Here is a 25,379-nt window from a genome sequence, read left to right as displayed (position 1 = left end):
AGGGGGTCACTCTTGCTTAAAATTGCATACCTCTTTGCAATGCAAAAGTGCACATAATGCTTCTATATGCACGATCACAATGCACTGGGAGCAATGTGCGATTTTTCCCTCAGTGGTCCCGCATGGAAATGCAAATTTTCGTATCAGTTTTCCCCTCTAACATGCTTCTTTCTGATTAGTCACAATAATGTCATGTTGCTATGGCAACTAAAAATAAATAAAATGTGTAAACTTGCATTCAAAACATGCATAAATAAAGGCATGCTTTCACCCACACACTTGGAGATCTAGACCTTCGCTCACCGCTATTCAGCAGCACTGATGGGAGTGCAGGTTGTTGTAGTACACAAACCTGTCAGACTCATGTCACTGGATCGACTGAAGACACCACAGTTATGCATGCCACACTTCCTCTTTGCAGCATCCTTAAAAGCCAGTCAGTCGACTGACTACAGATCCTCATAGACCACCAGCAGGCTGTAAACTGCAAGTGTGGTGTATAGGTCTGTAATGGTCAGGAGATGCTACCAGACAAGAGTATAGCTCCACAAGCCTGCACTCCCTTCCATCTGTGCTGCCAGGTAACAGTGGGTGGAGTTCTTCTGTAACAAAGAACCTGTGTGTTCTTAGGGGAATCGCAGGCTATTTAAAGATACCTTTCTGAAGCCTAAAGCAGGTGAAAACAGCTTTTTAATGCCTAATCCACGCAGTGGACAAGAAGGTTAAAATGACTTTCTTTCACTATGCAACAAAACCCAAGCACAGGTGAAGGGATTCTAAATAAAGACATACACTACGTTTGCGTTTTATTGTTTAATACAAAACTTCAGGCATAAATAACTAACGCTTTTCCTTTTTGCATCACACGTCATTGGGTTTTGCACTCCACGTCACCTTCTGAGTTGGTCTTCATGGATTTTAATTCCTTCAGTAGGTCTTCTTCTACTAGAAGGATTTCCTTTGGTTTTTCATACTTTATAAAGAAAAGAGAAGAGTTACTTAAATGTTTAACTCCATATGATATACTCATAGAATTTATTTCACATTGAAAGAAGTACAATTCAGTCATCACTGTGTTCCCAGTTTACTATGGCTGGAGAACAATAGGTAATGAGAGAGAAATTAAGTCATGCAACAAATTGACTGCTATTGGGTGAGGTATCGCACCTAATTTGGACCGTCATGAATTTATTGAAAGAAAGTTCTTGAATAGCAGAAACTTCAACTCGTTAACTGTTTAGTCACCACCATTATGTTCTGATATACAGGTGAAACACGAAAAATTAGAATAATATGCAAAAGTTCATTTATTTCTGTTAGGGCTGGTGCACACCGAGAGCGCTTCTGAGCACTTTTATAAACGCTAACCCTTTGAAAAGCGCTTGGCTAATGTATTTAAATGGGATGGATCACACCAGAGCATGTGATTTTCTCCCAAACACAAAACGTGAGGCTGCAGCATTTCTGCTGATTTCTAAGGCGATTCAGCCTCAATGGAAAGTGATAGATCAAAGTGTTTTACAAGCGTTTGTTACAGAAGTTACAGCTTCTACTGTAACAAAAATAAAAGCTACACTAAAATGCACTACACTAAAATGCTCCAAAAATCGCTAGGCATGATTAGAAAATCGCTCTACACATGCCTAGAATCAACAAGAAAAATCACTTCAAAAAGCGTTTGAGTGTTTGTAATTACGCTAGTGCTTTTTGATGTGCACTGGCCCTAACTCTGAACCAGACTGAAGACTCAGGAACCCTTTTCAGGTGTTTTGGATGAAATAAGCTGATAAAGAGTCTGACACTTTGATGCCCAGGATATTGAACCTCTTCACAATATTCTAATGGTCTGAGATTTTGATGTTGGGGTTCTCATAAGCTGTAAATCATAATTGTCAAAATTATAACAAAGGCATGAAAATATCTCGCTTTGCGTGTATAGACTCCATTTCATATATTAGTGTCACCCTTTAAGTTGACTTACTGAAATAAATGAATTTTTGCACAATATTCTAATTTTTCAAGTTTCAACTGACGGCTATGCGTAGATTTAACTCAGCTGGTTTTGGCACAAAACAACTGCTGATAGTCTGGCAGTTTGGGTACTCCACATTTTCCAGCAGTCTTAGGGCTCAAATCCACTAGCAGCCTTTGTAACCGCTAGTAATTTGTAAAGCTCTTGCGAATGTAATGCTATGGGGGATTTTTAGAAAATCACATCGCTCAAGTGGGATCACACCCATAGCATTACATTAGCAAGAGCTTTTCAAACCACAATCGCTTAGTAACATACTGCTAGTGGGTTCTAGGCCTTACTGTTGCTTCTGCTCTGTCAATCAACTAAGCATAACACGCTTAGCAATGTGTAGCTTGAATCTTCAAATCAGACCCCAAATTTAAAAACTTTCTGACACCTAGGCACTGTGGTAGGGGTGGCTAGTACACCCTCTAGAAAAAAAAAAAAGGACACAGGAGACAAAAGAACGGAAGCCCAGTAGTGCAATATGTAAATGATCACAATGAATTTGAATAGAAATACTACTCACAAAAGAGGGTTGCATGGGGCAACCGACCACAAGAAGCAGGTGGAGACAATGAACCAGACTCCACTCGGGGTTGTCCTGACCAGGACCTAGAACTGGTCGCTCTCTTTGGAAAAACAAGGGGACAGGTGTCCACTGCGGTGGAACCCACCAGTGGTCTGTCACCATCCCTCGGACAAGGAATGTACGGGGGTATACTAAGCACAATTGGGGGAAAGAGGCGCCCTGGTTGGATAAAAGCGTCTAAAAACAGCTAAAAAGGAGGAAGTGGGCAGGGTCAGGTGATCAATTCTGTGCTCCCAGCTTCTCCCCAACTACCTCATGTGGTTAATGATGGAATCGGGGGAGGGTTTGGGGCAGCAACTAGACACCTGGTCTGTCCACTAAAATGTAATTGTCATCTCAACTGGAAAAGGAACTACAGGACCCAGGCAGCAAGTTACTTTCAGTAAATTAATTGCAAAAATACAGGTGTGCAAGTTTACTGTGATATGCATTGATAAAACTGCAGGATGAACTTGAGCTTTAAGTTTAGTTAGTGTATGCCTTCAGACAGGATATAACCAGATTCAGTACCTACCGTTATAATTAAGGTGTTATTTGCATGGGCAAAACTTAAAGCATTATCGTCCAGCTCCAGCTGACATCGATCGAGGTCAGGAATGGTAAACTTTTTATAATACCTGCAACAGTATTAGAAGAGGTGGTGAGATCCAGCAAACATCATGAAAGTTGAACAGGCAGCAGTGTAATTAGTGACAAGATACATGTATCACCCACGGCTTCTCCACAAGACTAAACAGTAATCTGTGCTGGGACCGGTTGCTCCCGCACATTTGTGGTATCAGATATTTTAGACAGCTGACAGGTCTGTGAAGTCTCAAGCAGGAGGGAGGGGGGAGTGGTCGTGTGGCAGGAATGAGTACATAGTGATATAGCATTATACACAGGAGAGCAGGCAGCACAGCAGGAGGAAAAGGCAGACTGATGCCAGTTACATAGTCCTACTGTGGAAATACTGAAACTGGGACTTGTGACAACTTTGGTGAAAGCCACCCTAAAGTCAAGCACACATACGATAATTGTCGCCCTTTGGAATAGGGAAATGATCCGTAGGGCAAATTCAGGGAATGATGCTGTACAGACACATCCCTAGCCTTGAGACTAGTGATGTGTTCCGTTGCTATGGAGGGGGGCAGAGCAATGATAATCATAACCGATTGGCTTCCATCGGTCATGGGGAATGAAAATAAAATTGTGATTGGTCGTGCTTGGGCATTAGAAGCCATTAAAAATCTGACAGGATGGATCTGTAAGGCCAGGATCACACTTAGCAGAATTGCATGAGTTTTCCAATATGTTCTATGGGGAAAACTCATACAATTCTGCTAAGTGTGAATGGTATCATCCTGATTCAAAACTTCTTGCTTTTACTGGTGGCTAACTGGTACAATACCCTACTGCTACTTTCATATTGTACTTACAGATATATGTATGTAAGCAATCACTTATACTGCAGTACTGGTGCTACTTTGCACAGGAAAAAAAATACATATTAAAAAAAGCTAAAACCAAAAAAGGAGTCAAAATTCAGCGTAAATAAGCATGGATAAAGGCATTACGCACACACACTCCGCAAAAGGCATCCATTTAGCAAGAAAAAAAAAAGACAAATATGAAAGTATGCAAAGAGGGCTTACCCAGAGTTCCAGCAAGGTACAAGTAACAACTGACACCAGTGACAAAGCTGGTAGATCGGGCACGGGAGTGGTCATGACATGAATCATGTATACTTATAGACTGCTTACCACCCTTTTTTGATTTTTGTTTTTATTTATTTGAAGGATACGTCCCTAATAAAATTCTTCAGGATCAGAATAAAATGCAGTTCAATGTAGATGAAAATATGTAAAGCGGTCTTGCTCTGAGTTTCAGCAAGGTACAAGACACGACTGACACCTCTGACGAAGTGGAAAGGTCTGCGATACATGTGAGGTGGGCACTGGAGCGGCTGTGACTTGTCCCTTGCTGGAATTCGGGGTACGTCCTCTGCATATTATCATACTATTTGTATACTCAAGTTTTTTTTTATTATTTACTTGCTACATGGATGTCTTCTTCCAAGTGTGTGTACTTATTAAAGCATACTGAGGTTTCTAAAGACAAGTAGGTGACAAGACATAACCTTCCAATATTCCCAGAGGTTTTGGTATTAATAGGAGATAATTTGGCTATGCATTACATACAAGGAGGAAATAATGCACCTAGCGTGAAACTACAAGACATTCCTTAGAATGCACAGGAACCAATGCAGCCTCCCATCTGACAGAAATGTACACCCAGAGTTACCATATATAGCTGAAGTGACTTAAGAATGAAAGAGTGGAGAATGGGTGCAGAATGTGCTCTGACAGAGATTAAAGTCTTCTGTGATGTAGCTTCTTTTGGTATTTGGCAAAGGTGGCAGACGTGGATAATAAGGGAGATGTCAAAGGTTAAACAGCAGAGATTAGATGAACACAAAGACATGTTAAAGAAGTGTTAACTCCTCAATGATAGATAAAAAAAAAAAAAAAAAAAAGACTATACAAAACAGGGAACTCTGCTTGGGACAGGGAGGAACTGAGCAAGTAATCCAATGAATGAGTGTCTCTTACGAAATAATATATCCTATACATTGTTCCAACTGATAACGTGCAGCACAGTAGAGGTGCCGGGACATGCTCACATCCTCATGCTCAACCATTCTGTATAAGACCTGGCTTATTCTACTTTTAAAACGTGTTCCAGCAAGAGTGTAAAAGACTAAAGCCGCTTAATGGCAGAGCCCTGAGATACAAGGCTGCTGCTTCGCACTCCTGATAGGCAGGTTACATGACAGAGAGTGGAAACTAACAAGTGTAGGCTGTAAGAGATAGATACTTTATTTTTCATTTAACATGGTATTCTAGAATCAGACAGTTGGGCCCAAATGCAATTACAGTAACTCCCCTGAGTTTTCGCTTAGAAGAGAATTTTTCATATTCTTTTTAAGATAAATTTTCAGCACCCTGCAATTCACAAAGTACCGAAAGCAGGTGAAAAAGTACCATCAAGCTTATTTTGAGCACTTTCTGGCTTGCTGGTGGTTTCAAATGCATTCTATTGATAAGATGTGGACTTATCACCTGGGAGAAAACTCAGGAGAAAGTGAATTGTACATGGGCCTTTGTCTGATTTGCAGAAAAGAACAATGCTAAATTGTGGGGAACAGCGAAAACACAGGAGGTTGAGTTCACATTTGCTGTCGTTGCAACTTATCTATAAAGCATGGATAGGCTGTACTACTCCCGAGGTCTGCTGCACTTAGCAGAGGATGTGTCAGAGTGTGTGTGTTGTGTTTCATTGCTCTGAGAGACTTTGGGCCTTAAAAATATCTACCGACTGCATATTTGACCTGAGATATGCTCTGTTTAACATGTGTGTGTAAGAGGTGAAAGCTCTGGAAAACTATACATACACTTTAATATTTGAATGCCCCATACAAAACAGCGCCAAATTGCTGCACCGCAGCCTAATAAAAGTCTTAGGGGGAAGTTCATACTTCCCACGATGTAGTACACTGCGCCGGAAGTGCAATTTAACGCTTGCACATACCTACATTACCGCGTGGCTCCAGTGAATCTTGCGGGAATCAGCCTTGTGATGTTGCCTTGCCACCCCCCGCTGCTACCCTCTAATGTTTTATGTTCCCACCCCCACCCACCCCCGAGTACCCATGCAGTTATACTTTACCTGCCGCTGTCTGAGCGGAGTGTCCTCATACTTCCATATTTGCGCCCCCACGTTGAGGACGGCATTGTAACGGATGTGCTGTCACACGCCCCACAAGCTATATGCCGGTAGTCACGTGGGGCCTGACTGTGAAAACAGAGCTCGGACACTCAGCTCGGTTAGTGGGACAGGTAAAGTAGAACTGCACCCCACAATACTGGGGGAGGGTGGCGAACAGAACACATTAGTTGGGACTGTGGCCTGAGGTTTCTGCCACGTTCGTCATTCGTGATTATTGCACGCCTTCACCGCCGCACACCCAATCGAGCAGGTCAGTCTGAGATTTTTCAGCATGTCAGATCAATCCATGCAACCAACTTCCACCCAAAATTGGTTGAATTGTCAATCGGGCATGCTTTTGGTGGCACCGATTTTCCTCAGATAAAATAATTATCGAATTTGATGGTCGATCAGCCACTAAGTCTATAGATATATGGCCACCTTTAGCCATAGACCCTAAACAAGCATGCAGATCAGGGGTTTCTGACTGAAATTTGACTAGATTAGCTGCTTGCTTGTTTTAGGTGTGTGATTCAGACACTGCTGCATCCAAAGAGATCAGCAGGATGCCAGGCAACTGGTATTGTTAAAAAGGAATAAGGCAGCCTCCATGTGTGTATTTCAGGTGTACTATAAGTGAAAGGGAAATCCCTAGTGAACTGTGACAGGAAAGGCAGGGATATATTTACAATATTATTCACTGACTTGTGACAAGTTAGAGTAGCGCCAGCTTAATGAATGGACAAAATAGAGTCCCAACAGCAAATAAATGGTAGGGGTAGTCTCCAATCATATGCCGTGTGAAAAGAATAGATTTCATTGGGCATTTAATGGTCCAAAAACCTCTCACCAAAATATAATTGTGCACCTTGACTAAAGATCACCATAAGAAGTCTGGTAGCGCTATTAGGCACCGACTCATTTCTAAAATCATTTTGTACAAGTATAAGTAATTGTATTCATTGTTATTTTCACTGCAGTTCCTCTTTAAATCTGTTAGGTAGCAATGTGGAGTATAGCAAACTGCAGTTATCTTTTTCAATATTTATACAGTACTTCTACACGGGCCTGTTCTATACATTTGACTTTTTTTTTCTTATTTTTTGTTATTTGTTTATTGTTTGCTTTTTTAAATAGAGAAAATTAATTTTGCTAATGGTTTTATGTTCACTAACCTAGCTTTCCCCAGAGCTGTCACCTGGATTAGCGTAGGAAAGAATTCAGTGCTGTTGTTGCAGTTTTTATCAGAATGTCTGTGGAATGACAATGTGTTAATGTGACTTATCTCCTTCAATGCTGGTTGTGTGTGAGCCTCTCCAAGAGCGCCCTCTGTTGGTCCACAACACATCCTGAACTTGTGCAGAGCAGCTAGACCAAGAAAATGCAAACACGACATGTGAATATATTTTAATGAGGATTTGTAAAACAGGAATGCTGAAAGGGGTTCTGTGGAGAGGTTAAATAAACAAAAAACGACACTTACCTGGGCCTTCTATCAGCCCCCTGCAGCTGTCATATCCTGCGCCTTCCTCCTACGATCCTCTGTTCGCCGCCGCCGGTCCCGGTCTAATCAGGCGTCTCATTAGACTGCAGCTGCACAGCCGTGCGCGTCATCGGGAGCTTACTGCGCAAGCGCAGAACAAGAAAACGGCATACTGCACCTGCGCAGTAAGCTTCCGATGACGCACAGGAGCGAGCATTATTAGTCTTGATAGACGAATATTAGACCGGGACGGGCGGCGGGGAATGGAGGATCGTAGAGGATGCGTGGGAAATGACAGCTGCAGGGGGGGGGGAGGCAATAGAAGCCCCAGGTAAGTGTCAGTTTTTGTTTATTTAACCTCTCCACAGAACCCCTTTTATTGTGGGACCTATGACTGCATTACGAGAAAATGGCAATTATATTTTCTAATGAGTAGCAGTAGGGTATTTTCTAATGAGCTGAACTTCTCATACCACTCTAGTGGTGGTCAAAAAATTCTGCTAGCGTGCAAAAAAAAAAAAAAAGTGCTTGCGTGCAAAACCCTAATGTACCAGGGAGGTAATTACATTTAGCCAATCAAAGCCTCATGCTGTGTACATAAAATCTAACACCATATAAAAAGGTATACTTACAGTATTTCTACCTGACAAAAAAAAAAAAAGGTAGAAAAAGGCTGCTACCATGCCATGATGTCTGGCTTATGCAATTCTCAGGCCATATACACAGGTGCTGAGAACTGCATTTGTATATGTGCTGAGAACTGCATTTGTATATGGGCTGAGAACTGCATAAGCTTAGTCAGTGCATTTGCAGGAGGCAGGAGTCTTTTGTCCACCCACATACAGGACAGGGGTTGCTTGGTGAAGAGCACTTGCGCTATATTTACCTATGTGAGAAACAAGCATGCGGCTAATCTTGTCAGAGGTCTTGTCCATGGTCTAGGGCTAAAAGCATTACAGGCAGAGGATAGCCAGGCAACTGGTATTGCTTAAAAGGAAATAAATATGGTAGCCTCCATATACCTCTCACTTTAGGTTCCTTTTAACTATGGGGGTTTCTCCCTAACCCTTCATCTGTATGCGGTCCTCCATCTTCTCCAGAAAGACCCGTATCTGTGGCAGTTTGGGGCACCCATGGCAGTAACGCGCACCTCCAGCCACCTCACTGCATGCCGAGAGATGTAGTGTCCTCCCCTCCCAACACTAGGAACCTCTCTTAGGAGGAGGTTTGGTTTATAAACAGTATAATCTCATAATTAACTCTGATATAGTAAATAACTCTGATATAGTACTACTACAACTTTGCAATCACCAATAAAAGTATTATCACAGTCCTCCCATGGGATTGTACGCACTCACAGGTGTTTCTTTCCTTATTAGCAATGATGCTCCTGGTAGCGTGTGGAGCGCAGTACAGGTTACTTTCACTTGCAGTGCAGATCAGAGCAAGCCTGCTCGCTGCAAAACTGAGGAAAGTGGAGAGTAGAGTGCTAAGTCCTGCCCACAGAGGTATCTGAGCCATTCGTATTACAGACGAGAGTGGCTTCTGATTGGCTGCATTTTGAAGAGAGGCTTCATGATTGACTCAAGTGTGAGCAGAAAGTTTTGCAGGACATGTGCTGCAAGTTCCACCCACGGAGGTAATGGAGCCACTTACAGGAAGCGAGTGGCTGCCACTATTCAGTGATGGCTGTAATTTAAGGAGCCTGGATACTATACCAGCAACTTATCCACCCTTAGGTATACTTTACATTTGAGGTACACATTTGGTGGACTTCAAGATTCTGTACCTCAAAAGGGAGGACAGAGCTGGTCCTTTGCAGCAGAGAATGTACCAGGGCATGCTGGGCCATTTCTAGGACAATTTCTGATATAGTAAACCACTTTTCCAGGTCCCTTTGAGTTGACTATAAGGAGATTATACTGTATTTTTAATAAATCACTGCTCAGATCCAGTTAGTATGAAAACTGGTGGTCTCTCAACAGGAGCAGCAATATAAAAAAAAAAAAAAAAAAAAAAAAAAATTGTATTTGTAAAGTCTTGCCTTTACAAACATGCGGCTCTTTCTCCTAACACAATCTGTACAACCTTCAGTTACTGAACTGAGACATGCTGAGTCCAACAGGAGAAAAAAAAGCTCTAGAACGTGTGTTGCAGTAATACTAGCTAAATATAAAGCACATTTATTGCGCCTTTTAATGAATAGGTTACTGGATTAAATGGTATTTATGATTCCCTCGAGTTTAGGCTTAAACTGACTCAGTGAAATTGGTCTACCCACTGAGTGACTCACTTCCACCCTGGCATTCATCTAGTCCAGCTATTCTGTTAGACCAGTGTTTCCCAACCTTTTCCGGCCCGGGGAACACTGTCTGACCAAATTTTTCTCCGGGGAACGGCGCGCGCGCGGTGGGGGCGATGCGGCCCCCGGTTGTTTGCGCGACCTAGTGGACAGTGCCGCTATGGGGGGGGGGGGGCTGGGGTGCGGCTGCATAGCTGGCATAGTTGCCCCAGTGTAGGGAGTTTAGTTGCCTCAGTATAGTGCCCCAGTATAGCCAGTATAGTGCCCCAGTATAGCCAGTATAGTACCCCAGTATAGCCCCCCAGTATAGCCAGTATTGTGCCCCAGTATAGCTAGTATAGTGCCCCAGAATACTGCCCCAGTATAGCCAGTTTAGTGCCCCAGTATAGTGCCCCAGTATAGCCAGTATAGTGCCCCAGTATAGCCCCCCAGTATAGCTAGTATAGTGCCCCAGTATAGCCAGAATAGTGCCCCAGTATAGCTAGAATAGTGCCCCAGTATAGCCAGTTTAGTGCCCCAGTATAGTGCCCCAGTATAGCCAGTATAGTGCCCCAGTATAGCCCCCCAGTATAGCTAGTATAGTGCCCCAGTATAGCCAGTATAGTGCCCCAGTATAGCCAGTATAGTACCCCAGTATAGCCCCCCCAGTATAGCCAGTATTGTGCCCCAGTATAGCTAGTATAGTGCCCCAGAATAGTGCCCCAGTATAGCCAGTTTAGTGCCCCAGTATAGTGCCCCAGTATAGCCAGTATAGTGCCCCAGTATAGCCCCCCAGTATAGCTAGTATAGTGCCCAAGTATAGCCAGAATAGTGCCCCAGTATAGCTAGAATAGTGCCCCAGTATAGCCAGTTTAGTGCCCCAGTATAGTGCCCCAGGATAGCCAGTATAGTACCCCAGAATAGTGCCCCAGTATAGCCAGTTTAGTGCCTCCCGCCCGACCCCGCGGCCGCCACTGTTATTACCTTGTTAACAGCGGCCGCTCTCCCCTCTCCGGCGCGTGTATATTCAAGCAGCGTATCTCCGGCTGCTCTGTGTGATGCACTGATGCGGAAGAAAGGAGGGCAGCGGCTTCCTGTAACGGCGATATGTATCGCCGTTACTATGGTAACCGAGCCCTGCCTCCTTCCGCATCAGTGCATCACACAGAGCAGCCGGAGATACGCTGCTAGCATATACATGGTCTGGAGAGGGGAGAGCGGCCGCTGCTAAGGTAATAACAGCGGCGGCCGCAGGGACGGGCGGGAGGGGGGATAAGAGCACGGCACACCAGGCAACGTTCCGCGGCACACTAGTGTGCCGCGGAACAGCGGTTGGGAAACACTGTGTTAGACAAACTCCTGATGGGCCAGAGTCTTATTTACTATAACCGGAGGCTGGGAATATGCAGCCAGTGTGTTCCTACGTTCAGCGCCTTGTGATGCAAGAAGGCAGGTGAAGGAGGCACTGAGCACAAGGTCTTCAGCGCATTAACCATTTTAATGCTGCTTCCTAAACTCACGCCTAAACTGTGCTGGAGCAGCAGGTGCTGAAATGACACACCATTCATGCAATCTGTTATTCCTGTTTCAGTGCCAGGTGGCTTCAGGACTGGAAAAGTTTGGCACCGATTTCCTCAATAGGGGATGATGTGGAGCATTTTGTTACTTTCATAGTGGTGCTCAGGGCTGTGGGTTCGGTACAAAAATCATCCAACTCCGACTCCTCAGTTAATGAAACCACCGCCTCCAACTCCAGGTACCAAGTAATCGGTAAGTAATGTACCGATTCATGTTTTTTACTGGACGTCTCGCTGCGGCCAAATGTTTCAAAAGTGAGTTAATTAAATTAAGCCGGCAGCAATGCAACAGATGAAGCCGCCAGCTTCGGCTCCCTCTCCTCCCCCTGCCTCTCTCCTATACAATACTGGCAGCCGGGGGACATGCGTGTCACCCCAGAGTCGTTCGTCGCGGCAGGGAATCCTACCGTTCGTTCTTGCAGAGTGGGTGCTGGCAGAAGCAATGTCTGCAGCCTCCCTGCTCTGCTTGTTTCTCGGGGCCTCGGCTGCCAGTGTTCTATAGGAGAGAGGCAGGGGGAGGAGAGGAGGCAGAGCTGAAGCCGGCGGCTTCATCTGTTACATTGCTGCCGGCTGCATTTACGTATATACTGGCGTATAAGACGACTTTTTAACCCCTAAAAATCTTCTGAAAAGTCGGGGGTCGTCTTATACGCCGGATGTCAGTCAGGAGGGTGCCGGATGCCAGGCAGAGTTGTAAATACCGTACTTATGGTGCAGTCCCCTGGTTAATAGATCGCATTCTCCGCCTAATTGCTCCTTGCGAGCAGCCGCTCGCACGGGTGCAGTGCCTCTTCCGGGGTCACCTGACTGGTGATGCGTGCGCTCCACTGATGACGCTCATAGAAGAGATTGCCGGGCTCTTCCATGAGCGTCATCAGTGGAGCGCACACATCACCAGTCAGGTGACCCCGGATGAGGCACTGCACCCGTGCGAGCGGCTGCTCGCAAGGAGCAATTAGGCGGAGAATGCGATCTATTAACCAGGGGACTGCACCATAAGTACGGTATTTACAACTCTGCCTGGCACATGCTCGCTCACAGACAGGGGTAGTCTTATACGGCGAGTATACCCCAAACTGTATATTGTAAGAGGAAAAGTTGGGGGGTCGTCTTATACGCCCAGTCGCCTTATACGCCAGTATATACGGTAACTCACTTTTGATACATTTGGCCGCAGCGAGACGGCCAGTAAAAACATGAATCAGTACATTACTTAGCTCAGTTGCGCCCGGCTCACGGAATAGTACCCAAATTAGTAAGGGAATTCGATTTTAAGTGGGGTAACTTGGAGGCGGTGGTGGTGGGGGGTATGATTTAATTTTGGAGAGGAGTGTGGGGTTATGGTGGATGGGGTGGAAACTAACTGGTACAATGCATTGAACTCTGCAGTGTGCTAGTAGATCCAGTGCCAGAAATATTGGTGGCCAAGCTGAATATATCCACACTATGCAAAGTACACTGAAGCACAAGTGGAAATGTGCATACAATACAGCTATGTGGAATGAGGCTGGAGTAGCTTTGTAAGCAGCCTGTGCTCAGGTAAAGTAAACCTTTAAACGCAATAGATATGAGGGGTTATCGTAAAGTTTTAAAGTTATGGTATGTTGATGACATTTTTGTCCTTGTCATCATTGGTCCCTGAGTGCATGATGTTGAGAAAATCAGCTCATTGTATCCTTTATTTCTTTTACAGATTATGCCAGAAATGACTAGAGTGAGAAATGGTAAATCCAGAGGCTTGCAGCATGATAAAGTCCCTGCATTTGAAGGGTGATAGTGGCCGGCAAATCCACGACGAGATGATAGCAGTTTGTGGAAATGGAGGCGAAAAAAGGAAATTCCAAAGTGGTCACATGTCCCTCACAGATGGGTCAAGTAGGGATGGCCCAGCATTGGAGAACTCATGGAGAAGCACATGATCAGTTTGATCAGCTGATAAAGTTCTAAGGCTCTGATTTGCTGGTTATGATCATGTGTTAAACCAGGAAGTCATCACAGCAAATCAGAGGCTTACAAATCTATCAGCTGATCAAACTGATCACATGCTTCCCCATGAGTTCTCCAAGGCTGGGCCATCTCTAGTCAAGACCTGGAAGACCATCACGAATGGACGATGCAGCCACAGTGAAGAAAGTGGAGGGCTAAATCCTGGAAGACAGAATAACAACCATCCAAATGATCATGAGTGAAACTGGCCTCAGTTATGATACTGTGTGGAAAATGATTCATGATGTCCTGCACATGTCTGCACGCTGGGTTCCATGTTTGCTAACCCTTTTTCAGAAACAAACATGGCGTGGCCCCTCAAGACAGAGGTTGCTGCAGCTGGAACAGGATAAAGAGGATTTTTTTGGCCCAGGTACAGTGATGTAACTACAAACCATGGGGACCCCCAAGCAAAAAGAAAAAAAAATATTTGATGGTGCTCCTGTGTTCCCACCTCTTCCCTACCACTGGAGACCCTCATAGCCTGAGGCCCATGTGGACATCATAATCTTTAAATACACAAGTGTAGCCACAAAAACACCTGACCTGAAGGATGGACCCCTTTATCAGAGAGAGAGAAGTAGAAGTTGGGTCCCCCTTACAGCTCTGGGCCCCGCTGCGGTCGCAAGGACTGCTGCCCTGTAGTTATGCCCCTGACCAAGTACTATTACACTTCAAATGCAAGAAATGTATCGCGCTGCTAGTCTCACTCTTTTCATCTCATGCTTTAGTTACATTTGACACAATCTGTAAAAGAAATAAAGGATACAATTACCTGATTTTCTCAACATCATGCACTTACGGACCAATGATGACACCGACAAAGCAGAAACTTTTTTGTTTTAATCCTTCAGTTAAGATTCCCTTTAATATACCACAATTACTTCTAGGCCTTGTATGCCGAGATAAGCAAGTTGGGTGCCACTGACCCAGTTGAGGCTGCAATCTTTAATTACAAAAGTGCAAACAATTCTTGAAAAAAAAATTCAGTTCAGGTTTGTTGGTTGGCTAATGGAATTCTGACTGGAGATGCGTTAGGATATACGGCCTATAGTTTGCCCACTTACTTTTTATTGCTAGTCCGTACAATGCAGCAGCGCTCAGTCTTGTTCACAGTTACACTGTACACATCTTTTGGGTACGGTAGATTGCGGATTCTCCACTGAAAACTTGTTTTGGTGTCCTTCCTCATAAATACAGGCTGGAAAAACAAAAGCATAGATCTATGAATTAAAAAAAAAAAAAATGGAACCTTGTTAAAGCCAATAGGAGCAGCTTAATGAGAGGAGGGGCAGGAACAATTTATAACGCTCGCGATCCTTGCACTAATAGCATAACTCGCGGTATATGCTTTTTGTATTAGGCCCACTGACACGTAGGATTTGGGTATTCGTTCTTTAACTGCTTCCGGACCGTGGTAATTTAAATCTACATCTTTATGGCTGCTCACTCCTGCTAGGGCGTAGATTTCAATTACCGCACAGAGCGTAGCCGCCACTCATGCCAATCTCTCCCTTGCCGCAGTCCCCTCGTTCTGTCGGCTCTATGACAGCAGAGCTCTGTGAGCCAGTCAGAGGCGATTTCATTGGCTCCTGACTCCATAATTACTGTGAGCCAATCCGATCATAATGACTGCAGAGCTAGGGGCATGCAGCGATGGGTAAGCAGTGTGACCAACGAGAGCAGCGGATCCATGCAGCGATTCGTCGGTAAGCCCCATTTTTTGGTACCAGCAGTCTCAGGTCCTTAAGTGCAAGTGGTTAACCTCTCTAGCGTTCTGGACGAGCTGAGCTCGTCCAGAGACGCCGGAGGTCACCGCTTAGGCCCTGCTGGGCCGATTTGAATACATTTTTTTTTTCAAACACGCAGCTAGCACTTTGCTAGCTGCGATCGCCACCGATCCACCGCTACCCAACGCAAAAGAGGGGCCCCCCCTGCAGACTCCGTGCGCAGCCTGGCCAATCAGTGCCAGGCAGCGCTGAGGGGTGGATCGGGACTCCCTATGACGTCACAATGTCATTACGTTCGTCGCCATGGCGATGGGGAAAGCCCTGAAGGAAATCCCGTTCAGAACGGGATTTCCTGATAGGCATAGGCGCCGGCGGCGATTGGAAGGCTGGGTGGGAATCGGAAGGGAAGGGGGTATCATGTAGCTAGCGCTAGGCTAGCTACATGATTAAAAAAAAAAAAAAATTAGGTTTAAAAAAAAAAAAAAAAAACCATGCGCAGCCGTGCGGCTGCGCATAATCAAAATGCCAGGGAGGTTAAGCAGCAAGACAATACAGAACGTTTATTTACAATAAGGTTTTCATTGCTCATTACTACGGTTATCACCGTGCCAAAAAAAACATTAAATTTATCTATCAGACAGAAAATCTTAATCGATTGGGGCAGCAGATGACTGAATTTCATGGTTAAATCTTTAGAAATTCTGTTTGCAGTGTGTAGAGGGATTTGATCCCTTGTCCCTTGTTTTAAGTCAAAACATATTGCACCCCCCCCCCCCCCCCCCCCCCCCACACACACACACACACACACACACACACACACACACACACTTAATTGCTGATGCTCCCCAACACAGCTGGACTTAGCTGGCAGAATTTAAGATGTGGTTTGTATATGGACTATCTGCACAAGAGCCACAACTAAACACACAAACTTATCTCAGTGGTGACTGAGGACCTGTTTAAGGAATTACCCTATAAAAGAAAAGGTCTTAAAGCAAACCTGAAGTGAAATGATGAGATAAAATACACATATAATACTAGCACTACTAAGCAATGATCTGAAGTCCCTCTCTGTGTTCCAGTGTAGCAACAACAAAAACCTTGGGTTGTTATTTATGCTAGAGAGCTTGTCAAATTCAGTCTGGTTTCGTGAACTGTAAAAATAAGCTTAAAGGCTGATATCTGTCAGAGGAAATGCAGATAAAAAGGTTTTACTGCAGGAAAGTTCAATGGGTAATTACTATATCTCTGTGTGGATTCTAAACCGCAGCTCTGAAAGTCTGATACAATCTTAAAAATAAAGGTATAAAACTGAAAATAAAAATATAAGAGGCTCTTTTCTATACTACTAATGTTCTATTTATCATCCACACTACCAATGCAATTTATTAGCTCACAAGTTTATTATCACTTCACGTTCACTTTACATAGCAATAAACCCGATGTAGCTCATAGTCGTGCGGAATACATACATTTGAACTGTTTTCTTTTAGGAAGTCAGTTTGTAGCACACCGACCACTGGTGCTTGAGTTTCTCCAACTTCAATCTCCCACTGACCACCTGCCCCCAAGGTGGACTTCTGTCTCCACTTCCTCACTGGAAACAGAGGTGATTGAATATAGTTAATGACGTTTAGGTGTAGGACGACTCACGGAGAAGAATGTGATCAGTTTGATCAGCTGATAAATTAGTAAGGCTTATGAAGCAAAGAGAAAGAAAGTCATTTTATTCTGTCTTAATAAAGACCACAAAAGACCAAAACGCATAGAAAATGTATCAACACAACAAAATCTCAATACAAGTTAGTGACTCAGATTCTAGGTTGCAACCAAAGAAGTGATCGCAGCTCTGTTGAAGTCATCCTCTCTGAACTCCAAACTAGTCACATGCAGAATTTGCTATGCACAGTGTTTTGACAAGACAAAGGCAATCCTAGATGATTTTCTTAAGAAATTTGAGAGAACCTGGAATCCCCTGTACACTTCCTACCTTCATTGGGCTCTCAAGGACATCTGGAGTACTTAGTGATGATGGTTGGGCCGGGACTGATTAAAATGTTGGACCACAATCTTCCAATAGCTGGATCGTGTACTGGTTAAGGGCTTTACCTCTGATACAGGAGACCTAGGTTTGGATCTTGGCTCTTCCTAGTCAGTAATTCTGCACCTATTCAGTGAGGAAACCTTGAGCAAAACCCCCTGACACTGTTACTGCCTATAGTGGCTGCAGTTCTGGCCGCCAGGAGAAAAGTGTGATACAAATGTTCTGTGTCTTGTCTGTTACCCTCACCTACTATTCTTTTTTCCTTCTTTCATATTCTTCTCAATGCTCTCCTCTCTCTCTGTTTAAGATGGAAGCGGACCACCTCCCTTCCCTCTACAGATCCATGTGAAGGAACTGCCCCTTGGGGTACTGGAAATTTCCCATGTTACATAGTTACTTTGGTTGAAAAAAGACATATGTCCATCGAGTTCAACCAGAGAACAAAGTACAACTCCAGCCTGCTCCCTCACATATCCCTGTTGATCCAGATGAAGGCGAAAAAACCCTTACAAGGCATGGTCCAATTAGCCCCAAAAGGGAAAAAAAATTCCTTCCCGACTCCAGATGGCAATCAGATAAAATCCCTGGATCAACATCATTAGGCATTACCTAGTAATTGTAGCCATGGATGTCTTTCCAAGCAAGGAAAGCATCTAAGCCCCCTTTAAAAGCAGGTATAGAGTTTGCCATAACGTCTTCCTGTGGCAATGCATTCCACATGTTAATCACTCTTACTGTAAACACCTTTTTCCTCAATAAATGGCTAAAACGTTTTTTCCTCCATGCGCAGATCATGTCCTCTAGTCCTTTGAGAAGGCCTAGGGACAAAAAGCTCATCCGCCAAACTATTTTATTGCCCTCTGATGTATTTATACAGGTTAATTAGATCCCCTCTAAGGCGTCTTTTCTCTAGACTAAATAAACCCAGTTTATCTAACCTTTCTTGGTAAGTGAGACCTTCCATCCCACGTATCAATTTTGTTCCTCTTCTCTGCACCTGCTCTAAAACTGCAATATCTTTTTTGTAATGTGGTGCCCAGAACTGAATTCCATATTCCAGATGTGGCCTTTCTAGAGAGTTAAACGGGCAATATTATGCTAGCATCTCGAGTTTTTATTTCCCTTTTAATGCATCCCAAAATTTTGTTAGCTTTAGCTGCAGCGGCTTGACATTGAGTATGATTATTTAACTTGTTGTCGATGAATACTCCTAAGTCCTTCTCCAAGTTTGATGTCCCCAACTTTATCCCATTTATTTTGTATGGTGCTAGACCATTAGTACGACCAAAATGCATGACTTTACATGTTTCAACATTGAATTTCATCTGCCATGTATGTGCCCATATAGCCATCCTATCCAGATCCTGTTGCAATATGACACTATCTTCCTGAGAGTTGATGATTCTGCACAATTTTGTATCATCTGCAAAAATAGCAACATTGCTCACTACTGAATCTACTAGGTCATTAATAAATAAATTGAAGAGCACTGGACCCAGTACAGACCCCTGTGGGACCCCACTGCTAACAGTCACCCATTTTGAGTATGATCCATTGACTACAACTCTTTGTTTTCTGTCCATTAGCCAGTTCCCTATCCATGAACACAGACTCTTCCCCAGTCCTTGCATCCTCAACTTTCAGACTTTTGTGGGGAACAGTGTCGGAGGCCTTTGCAAAGTCCAAGTATATCACATCTGCAGCATTCCCAATATCCACATTAGCGTTCACTACCTCATAAAAGCTGAGCATGTTAGTCAAACAGGACCTGTCTTTAGTAAACCCATGTTGATGCTGAGAAAAAGGGGTTCATCTATAACTGAACTTGATTCCGTTAGGACCCGAGGATGCATGCCATCCAGGCCAGGTGCCTTGTCTATTTTTAATTTATTTAGTCTTGCCTTCACTTCTTCCTGCGTTAAGTATTTAATATTACAATTGGAAGATTGAGACTCTTCTGCATCTGTCATTTGCAACAGTGCTGTTTCCTTTGTGAAGACAGAAGCAAAGAAAGCATTTAATAACTCTGCCTTACCTTGGTCATCCACCATTGAGTTCCCACCCTTTTTCATGTGTTTATACAGACTTGCTTTTCATTGGAGGTTTGAAAGACGAGGTTGGGGGAGGATGATGGCTGCAGAGGCTGCTGCCCCTGTAGTTGCCCCCTGCGGAGGAGAGGTATATTCCACAGGTGTGTGTGTGTGTGTGTGTGTGTGTGTGTGTGTGTGTGTGTGTGTGTGTGTGTGTGGGGGGGGGGGGGTACAGGTAGAATTTTAGCCATTTGTTACTATTGGTACATGTGTTTTATAATGAAAATGTCTTATGTGGCCTTAAGAAATTCTAATGGACAATTAAATATCTTTTTTGTGAATTTCCTTCAGAGTGAAACACACTCTAAAGCCATGAACGGTATACATACTAGTCTGAACTCATCCCTTTAAATACGGACACAATAATTATACAGGTCTTGTGGTTAGTTAGATGCAGTTTAGGCACTGATTATGTGCAAGCAGCCCCAGAGCATGCATACCTTAGATGTGTGAGTAAATAAAGGGTTGATTTGGCAACCCTGACCAGCATGTGTACAGCTGGACGACGCCTGCAAAAGGTCTTGCATGCCAGATCTTTAGCAATCTCTGCAGCCCAAGCACCGCATTGCATTGCATTTTTCTCCCTGCACACTGCTTGTCGTCCCTCCACCCCCCACCGGCATAACAGACATGTCACTAGCCAGGAGGCTGATGACGCATCTGCCCAACGTCAGCAATGGTTTGTCACCTGGCAGGGATCAATACATGATGCTTCAGGCAACAGAGATACCATGAAGATTTCCCCATGTGTACAGGGCTGAAGATTATGTTCAGGTAAAGGCCTTCACTTTCCTTACCCAGCAGTTCATGTTTCTTGTGGTCATACTCCTCAACCATTTCCTTGCCATCTGAAAACAGGTAGTGCACTTTTCTTCTGCCTAAATAAATAAAAAGAAAATGTTGAGGAGAGATTCTGCATTTTAATAATGTTAGCAATAACTACATGACTTTATGACTCTAAGGCAGGCATGGGCAAATTTGGCCCTCCAGCTGTTAAGTAACTACAAGTCCCACAATGCTTTGCAGGAGTCTTACAGCCACAGTCATGACTCAAAGGCAAATGCATTGTGGGACTTGTAGTTCCTTAACAACTGGAGGGCCAAGTTTGCTCATGCCTGCTCTAAGGCAACTGGGTACCCTGTAACACTACTCTCACAAGCCCAGCCCACAAAGCCACATCCAATCCACATCTTGCCCTGACAGCTGGATTGTATGGCTCTGTACAATTAAAGTACGGGTGGGATAAAACAATTGTTCTGGATAAACTAAAGGAAACACTTCCCACACCACACGTGTCTGTGTCTCTAGACCAGGAAGCCGGTACCAGACCCCTGCAGGGACACCACTCCTGCACGCCAATGCACTGTAAGAGACGGCACACAACAGGCTTCTTCAAGTAGACTGAATTAACAGCATACAGAGCAGACAAAGGCACACAACATGTTTCGGGCATAGCCCTTCCTCAGGTGAGGAAGGGCTACGCCCAAAACATGTTATGTGCCTTTATTTGCTCTGTATGCTGTTATACAGTCTACTTGAAGAAGTCTGTTGTGTGCCTGTTCTAGATAAACCCCTGATTTACAATGTTATAAAGAAGGGGTGTCAAACTCAACTACAAAGTGGACTGAAATTGAAAACTGGGACCAAGTTGTGGGCCAACCTCAATGTCTAGCGACCCCCTCCCTCCCTTATAAAGTTTTCTGGTGTCTAATGGCCCCCTTCCCAGTGTACATGTAACTAAGGCACCGGGAAATGTGGGCGCAGGGTAAAGCCGAAAAACGGCTCAACCTGCTCCTGCAAAAGTCCTGGTGGTATTAATAATTATTCCCCCTCCAGGCTGCCGTGGACTGTGGAATAAGACATAATTCGTCTGGCAGCTATTGCTGGTGGCTGAATTCAGCTGTTTTTTAAAGTACTTTGGGCTCCGTATTTTGACAGCCCCAAATTATAGCATATATAGATAGATATAGCAATAATTCATATTACAGCGCCCGGTGGGCCCAAATTTCTAGCGTCATTTTTGCCCATCTCTCTCCCCTCCCTCCCCTATACTGTTCCCTGTCGTCTAGTTTCTCTCATCCCTACCCAAATACAGTTTCCTGGTGTCTAATGCCTCCCCCTATAGAGTTCCCTGGTGTCTAGCGGCCCCCTCCCTTATAAAGTTCCCTAGTGTATAATGCGCCACCCCCGTACAGTTCCCTGGTGTCTAAGGGCCCTCCCTTATACAGTTCCCTAGTGTCTAATGCCACCTCCCTCCTGCATACAGTTACCTGGTGTTGAATGCCACCTCCCTCTATAAAGTTCCCTGGTATTTAGTGGTCCTCCCTCCTCTATAGTTACTTGGTGTATAGTGGCCCCCTCCATCCCCTATAAAGTTCACTGGTGTCTAGTGATCCCTCTCCCTCCCCTATACAGTTCCCTGGTGTCTTGTGCTTTCCCCTCCCCCCTCCAAATGGATTCCTTGGCGTTCTAGTATTCACTTCCAATATAGCTTGCTTGGTGGTCTAGAGTGGGCCAAACATAGTACCAAGTGGGGAAACCACTTGGGGGCCAAATTTGATGGCTCTGTGGGCCACAACAAGCCAAAAACCACGAATAGTGGAAGATAGGGACAAAAAGAGGAACTATCCTTACAAACAAAGCCAGGCACAATGTTGTAAAGATAGAGATTTGGGTTCAAAAGGGAATATAAATCCATCATGGATATAATTGTGATTGATAACATCAACTTAAAAGGACACCAATACCGTGAGGAACATGGAGGCTACCATATTTATTTCCTTATAAACCATATCAGTTTCCCGGTCGACCTGCAGATCTCTTTGGCTGCAGAAGTGTCTGAATCACACACCTAAAACAAGCAAGCAGCTAATCTAGTCAAACTTCAGTCGGAAACACCTGATCTGCATGCTTGTTTAGGGTCTATGGCTAAAGGTGGCCATATATCTATAGACTTAGTGGCTGATCGACCATCAAATTCGATAATCATTTAATCTGAAGAAAATCTGTGCCACCACAAGCATGCCCGATTGACAATTCAACCAATTTTGGATGGATGCTGGTTGCATGTATCGATCGGACATGCTGAAAAATCTCAGATCGACATGCGCGGCGGTGAAGGCGTGCGATAATCACGAATTACGAACGTGGCAGAAACCTCAGGCCACTGTCCCAACGAATGTGTTCTGTTCGCCACCCTCCCCCAGCGCCCCGTGCAGTTATACTTTACCTGTCACACTAACCGTGCTCAGAGCGTACCTGTTGTTCCATCGCTAGTGATTTGAGCACAGGGAGTGTATGAAATTAATGTACCTAATGATTACCTAGTTTCACCCTCAGAATCGTAATTTGGGGTCCAGCTATTGGTGGCACCAGAATTATAGCGGGGGAACAAGTACACGACTCATGTAGCTATAGCATTACAGGTATAGCAGCGCCCACATCAGGCACTGCGCGGCAGCCAGCGACCACCAACATCACCTGCTTCATGTTCAGGGTCTATGGCTAAAAGTATTAGAGGTAGAGTATCAGAAGGTCAACCTGGCAACTGGAATTGTTTAACAAGAAATAAATATGACCACTTCCATATCCTTCTTAGTTCAGGTATCCTTTAAGCAGGACAGGGAAAGCAATTGCATCATTTCAGACAGAAGAGAAGGATTTGGTTTCAGAAGACAAACTGTCCATTAAGAGCAGGACCGATGGGAACTATACTTTCAGTTTAGGACTGTCCCTCAAGGCTGTAGCAGTTGGAAAATAGGACAACAGCAGCAACTCAAAACAAAAAGGGCTACATGGGTCAAGGGCAGATGGAGCAACGTCATCAGCACAAGCATAAGACCAAGGGCTCGAAATAAGGCATATTCCTCCAGAACATGAGCAGCAGAAAACAAATCCATCTCTTGTGATGGGCTATGGGAATCTTCTGGGTTGTCTCCCCCAGACGGCAGGTGGAAGCAGCATGGCGTGTGGTTACAGCCTGGGCGAAAGTCACATTACCGTCCTGCAGGATACAGGTCTTCTTAGACGCCTTCAAGCTCTCCAGCCAGTGCTGCACCGCCATCTTGCCAGGACCACTTTGCAATCTCTCGTTACTACGGCAACCCGCTCGTTACCATAACAACACATGCACCGGCCGCTGCTATGACAACCCGAGCCGCACTAGGGCTCCACCTAGTTATATACGGCACTGACCCTCCCTAGCAGCCAGCCAGAGTGCCCAGCCAATAATAAGATGCTGCCCAGCGTGGACTGCAAAAACATCCGGGTCAACCGGAAGCGGCTGTGACTCATGTAAATCCGGGCTGTGTGGGGCAGTAAGTAGTCTAGCTGATAATAGAATTGAATGTTTGAGGAGGTGCTGAAATCAGTCAACCATTCTTCCTCCCCACTTCTGATCCCGTTTGCACGAAACTGTCAGGGGGAAAGGGGATGCTGGGACTGGCTGCACTGCAGCTGCACATTTCCCTTCTGCCCCTCTTCTGCATGTATATTACTCTGTACTTCCTCCCTCAGCTGCCCCTCTTCTGCACGCATATTCCTCTATATTTCCTATCTCAGCTGCCCCACTTCTGCACACAGATACCTCTATCCTAACAGCCTCAGCTGCCCCTCCTGTGCACCCAGATGCCTCTTTCCTTCCTGCCTCAGCTGCTCCTCTCCTGCCCCAGTTTCCTCTGTTCTTCCTGCTTTGGCTGTCCCTCTTCTATATCCAGATCCCTCCATCTTTGCCTCAGTTGCTCCTCTCCTGCACCCAGGTCCTTTTTCTCCTTCTTGCATCAGCTGTCCTTCTGCACTCAGATGCTCCTGTCATATCTGCCTCAGCTGCCCCTTCTCTTATTTCTGCCTTATCTGTCTTTCTGCAACCAGATTCCTCTGTTCTTCTTGTCTCAGCTATAACTCTGTATAAGTACAACTGTACAGCGATAACTGTTGTGTTGATGAATAAATACATGCACTAGTCAAAAAAGTTTGATTTCTCTTGCGCTCGATAAAGTGAGAGGGATATGGAGACTGACCTATCTATTTCCTTTTAAACAATGCAGATTGCCTGGCTGTCCTGCTGATTACCTGCCTCTAATATTTTCAGCCATAGACCCTGAACAAGCATGCAGAGCTGATGTTTCTGTTTGCAGTTTGACTGGATTACCCACTTGTTTAAGATGTTTGATTCAGACACTACTGATGCCAGAAACATCAACAGGAATGCCAGGTAATTGGTATTGTTCAAAATGAAATGTGGCAGTATCCATATACCTCTCACATCAGGTGTCCTTTAGAAGGTGTTTCAGTTTGATAAAGATTTGCAGCCAATGACTTATTAGTTTAGGACACCTCACATGAGTGATGAAGTCGTTGTCTGAACACAGTTTAACTTCTTAGCGGCAAGCCGCCACATTCATAGTCCTTCTTGAGCCTCTTAATGGCTCCAAGACGTTGTAATGTGTGGTTTACCCCCACCGCCATGCGTGCCTGCCTGCAACTTGTTCCCGTCGGGACACGTTGCCCATCTGTCTTCCAAATCTGCCATTCTTCCATTAGCAGTATACACGCCACTGTCGTGGTGCATGTGTGACGCCACACATTCACGATATGTGCTATGCGCCAGCGGCGTGTATACTGCTAATGGAAGAGCAGCGGATTCCAAATACAGGTGAGCCCCGTGAAACAGAACAGGTAGTGTATAAATGTACATTTACAGTGGCTTGCAAAAGTATTCGGCCCCAATGAACTTTTCCACATTTTGTCACATTACTGCCACAAACATGAATCAATTTTATTGGAATTCCATGTGAAAGACCAATACAAAGTGGTGTACACATGAGAAGTGGAACA

The 25,379-nt window shown here is 44.6% G+C and overlaps 2 protein-coding genes across 4 annotated transcripts in view; one reads left to right on the top strand and one right to left on the bottom strand.

The window, feature by feature from the left end:
- Positions 1-798: 798 nt before the first annotated feature.
- On the bottom strand, positions 799-23,852 carry DPCD (deleted in primary ciliary dyskinesia homolog (mouse)). Of its 3 annotated transcripts, XM_068255661.1 has the most exons (6): positions 23,544-23,732; positions 20,342-20,422; positions 16,883-17,007; positions 14,748-14,881; positions 3,121-3,223; positions 799-973 (listed from the first exon to the last, which is right to left on the bottom strand). In XM_068255661.1, the coding sequence occupies exons 1-6, from the start codon at positions 23,605-23,607 to the stop codon at positions 869-871; spliced, it is 612 nt and encodes a 203-aa protein (XP_068111762.1). In that variant the 5' UTR covers positions 23,608-23,732; the 3' UTR covers positions 799-868. The 3 variants fall into 3 exon arrangements, with proteins under 3 accessions (XP_068111762.1, XP_068111763.1, XP_068111764.1); XM_068255662.1 differs by lacking the exons at positions 16,883-17,007; positions 23,544-23,732 and adding an exon at positions 23,739-23,852; XM_068255663.1 differs by lacking the exons at positions 799-973; positions 3,121-3,223 and adding an exon at positions 7,544-7,721.
- Positions 23,625-25,379, top strand: part of POLL (DNA polymerase lambda) — a 41,521-nt gene continuing 39,766 nt past the window's right edge. Inside the window, exon 1 of the mRNA XM_068255660.1 lies at positions 23,625-23,860. The gene's annotated coding sequence lies outside the window, so the exon portion shown is untranslated. The remainder of the gene's footprint in view (positions 23,861-25,379) is intronic.

Source organism: Hyperolius riggenbachi, chromosome 10, assembly GCF_040937935.1.
Source record: "Hyperolius riggenbachi isolate aHypRig1 chromosome 10, aHypRig1.pri, whole genome shotgun sequence".
In the NCBI taxonomy this organism is placed as follows: Eukaryota; Metazoa; Chordata; class Amphibia; order Anura; family Hyperoliidae; genus Hyperolius; species Hyperolius riggenbachi.
Note: the sequence above shows the minus strand (reverse complement) of the source record. Positions and strands in the feature narration are given on the sequence as shown.